This window comes from Penaeus chinensis, chromosome 6 (assembly GCF_019202785.1).
Source record: "Penaeus chinensis breed Huanghai No. 1 chromosome 6, ASM1920278v2, whole genome shotgun sequence".
Taxonomy (NCBI): Eukaryota; Metazoa; Arthropoda; class Malacostraca; order Decapoda; family Penaeidae; genus Penaeus; species Penaeus chinensis.
The window spans coordinates 35,179,300-35,182,707 of record NC_061824.1 but is presented as its reverse complement, the minus strand read 5'-3'; the positions used below and the strand labels follow the sequence as shown (position 1 = coordinate 35,182,707).

The following is a 3,408-nucleotide window of genomic DNA, read 5'->3' as shown; positions in this document are numbered from 1 at the left end:
AGCGTCAAGCCCGCGCCCGCCTCGCCGCTGCTGTCCATCGAGAACAAGCGCTGCGACTCTCAGCAGCAGCAGCTTCAGCAGCAGCAGCAGCGGCAGCCGCGGGCGGGCAGCGTCCCGGGCTCGCACGCCCCGAGCAAGGTTCAGAAGAGCTCGCGCTCGAGCAGCCGCTGCGGCGCCAGGAAGCAGCGGTCGGGGCGCGAGGTGACGGACGGCGTGCGGAAGAAGCGTCGGCTGGCCGCCAACGCCCGCGAGCGCCGCCGCATGGACAACCTGAACCAGGCCTTCGACCGCCTGCGCTCCGTGCTGCCCCAGCTGTGCGACGACCGGAAGCTGTCCAAGTACGACACGCTGCAGATGGCCCACACGTACATCACCACCCTGGCGGACCTCCTCATATAGCCTCCAGCAGGCGTGGAGGCCGCGTGACCCTCCAGCGAGGTTGTGCTTCCTCCTCCTCCTTCGCGAGGGCGTGAAGGAGGACGAGCGTCGTCCCCAAGGACCCCCTTCGCACCAAGCAAGCTCAAGACAGTGCCAAGCCACGCTGGCGATCGAACCCTGCGCCCCAGTGCCAGCCGCCCGCCGACGCTTCCTTCGAGCCGCCCACGAAGACCCGCCGTGCCAGTGCCCGCCCAGTGCCCGCCCAGTGCCCCGCCCAGTGCCAGTGTTGGATCTCCGAGCGTGCGAACGCAGCCTTGAGAGAACGTAGCTTCCAAGATGGCTTTCTTGCACGAGAAACTCACGAAACTGGCGTTTACGAAAAGACAAATGTGAAACTGATGCTGTGAGCTGTATTGTGATGTGTTGCCATGTATCAAAAATATAACGACATGTTAAGTTTGTATCAATGTTGAAATCTGACGAAGGAGAGACGAATTGCGTCGATTCAGTCCAACGTTCTTTTTTTAGTTCATGTTCAACGAAGAGAGAAAAATTAAGTTGTTATATTCAAGAGGTATATTGGACTTGACTCAAAGACATTACAGTATTACTGAATTGTACATAAATGTTTATCTAGTCAACCATTTTTCCCATGTAAAATTGTATGATAATAAATACACTAATGAAAGCAACATCGGCAATTTATTCCCCCCTCCCTCCCTCCCTCCCTCCCCCCCCTAACAAACACACAAAAAAAAAACGAATAACTACTCTCAAAGAAAACGTGCAAAGCATATATATAGAGTAGTTATAACGAATCTGCCATATATAGATGTAACTTCCTCTGCGTTGTTGACACCAAGCACATAGATCAGCCTGAGGGTTTGGGTAGCAGTAAACGGGCAGGGTGAGCGACTAAGTGCTCGATAACTAGCAGGTTTGAGGGCAATACTTTAGGCGTTTGATTGGGCTGGTTATCAAGAGCGAGATTTTCGGATCATTCCTTGTGGTCGCGTTGAAATCACCTGGCTAAAAAATTGAGGGTTTCGTTAATAAGTTTATCGTTGTTATTTCTCTATATGATTGAAAATAAAGAAGAGAAAAGATAAAAACTCCTTGATTCAATAATATGCAAACAACGCTGTGGCTACACGGTGTCATTAACAATTAGGAGGGTAATAAAAAAAAAAAAAAAGGAGTAGGCACTAATAATACCTGTTTCTTAGTCCTTAAATACTTCATTTTCATCACCTCTTTCCATAAATTTGCCGGCTTGAAGATTGTCCGCGTAACCGCAAAATGCATTTTTCTCTCGCTTGCACAAAAAAAAAAAAAAAAAAAAAAAAAAAAAAAGGGGGAAGAGAAAAAAAAAAAAAATAAAAAGAATGGGAAAGACCACGACAATTAACCCGCCAAAAGTGGCCACTTTCAAATACAAATGTTTCACTTCGTTACGGACACAAGGCTGACGTTTCCCAATAGCATGGCTCAAGGACATGCAATTCATCGTGGCCAATCTTGCGCTTGAAGGTTCACAATAACGATAAAAAAAAGAGAGAGAGAAACAGGGACGAAAACTTATGAAAAAAAAGAGAGAAAAAAAACACGCATGGTATCTCGTAAAGAAAAAGCGAGACTTGAGAAATTGAAATAGTTGAGATTGCAATGAAATAACGATAATGAAAACTTAATGAAACGGACAGTGGGATTAACGAAAGGTTGTGAATATAACGTGATTAACTGTTAATAGTATAATTACGGCGATAAAAGTCACATGGCATGATTGGCCTTATACGCACAATTTTAATCTAGAAATTCAAAAGCGGGAGACGATGATGGTGCTTATTGTCAATGATTAAAAGGGGCAATCAAGACTTATTTTAGACACTTTTACCGTATAGAAATAGATAATCAAAGAGTCACACACACACACACACACACACACACACACACACACACACACACACACACACACACACACACACACACACATACACATACACACATACACCATATAATATATATGTTTGTATAAATTTATGTATATATATATACATTATGTACACATACACACACACATACATATGTGCGTGTGCCAAACTGCCTGACTCTATTGGCAAACCCTTACTATGGGACACATTTGTCTTCAAAGGCAGAATGGTGTTGGCGCTACGCATATTGTTATCATTATTATTTATATTATCATCACCATCACCTATGTTGATGATTCATATAGATCTTGCAAGAGATGAGGACTTTGTTGAGAATCATAATGATATCAACCTTAATACCATGATAACGGTAGTAATAATGTTAATCATCACATTCTCAATGATAACTGAAGTAATAACAAGGCCCTTAATGATGATAACGATCTTAACTATAAAATCAACAGCAATTATAATAACTTTGATATTTATCACTATGGGAAGAACAAGAACGGAAATGTGGTAATGACGAAACAAACGAAAATAGTGATGATAATGATGAATAAGAAAAGCAGTAATAATGATAACTGTTGTAATGAAAAAAAAATGATGGAAATTATTATGATAGTATTATTAATAACAATGATAGTGATGATTATGAATGTAACCATAATGTTACTTGTAATAATAATGATAATAACGATATTAATGATAATGATGACAAAAAGGGTACCACTACTACTACTACGCCTACTACTATTGATAATAATAATGATACAAATATTAGTAATAATGAAGATTACATTAATGCCGATAATAAAAAATACAAAAATAATAATAACAATGGCACTGCTAATAGTAATAGTGATGACAATGATGATAAATATAATGTTAACGTTACTAATAATGATAAGAGTAGTGATATGATCATAATTATTCTATTGTTACTGTCACTACTACTGGACTACTACTATTAATATTAAAACAACCCCTACTAATGCTAATGCTGAGTTCAAATCCCTGAGCTGCGTAACCCCGGCCATTCCTTGCACACAGGGGGTCATTCAGAAGCAAATATAAACAGATAGCCTGTCACACCGAG

The 3,408-nt window shown here is 41.5% G+C and overlaps 1 protein-coding gene across 1 annotated transcript in view; it reads left to right on the top strand.

Annotated features, from left to right (window-relative positions):
- LOC125026583 (protein atonal-like) overlaps nucleotides 1–1,070 on the top strand; it is a 1,599-nt gene extending 529 nt beyond the window's left edge. Inside the window, exon 1 of the mRNA XM_047615124.1 lies at nucleotides 1–1,070. This exon is cut by the window's left edge and continues 529 nt beyond it. Within this exon, the coding sequence (XP_047471080.1) occupies nucleotides 1–399 (399 nt within the window). The 3' untranslated portion in view covers nucleotides 400–1,070.
- Nucleotides 1,071–3,408: the final 2,338 nt, after the last annotated feature.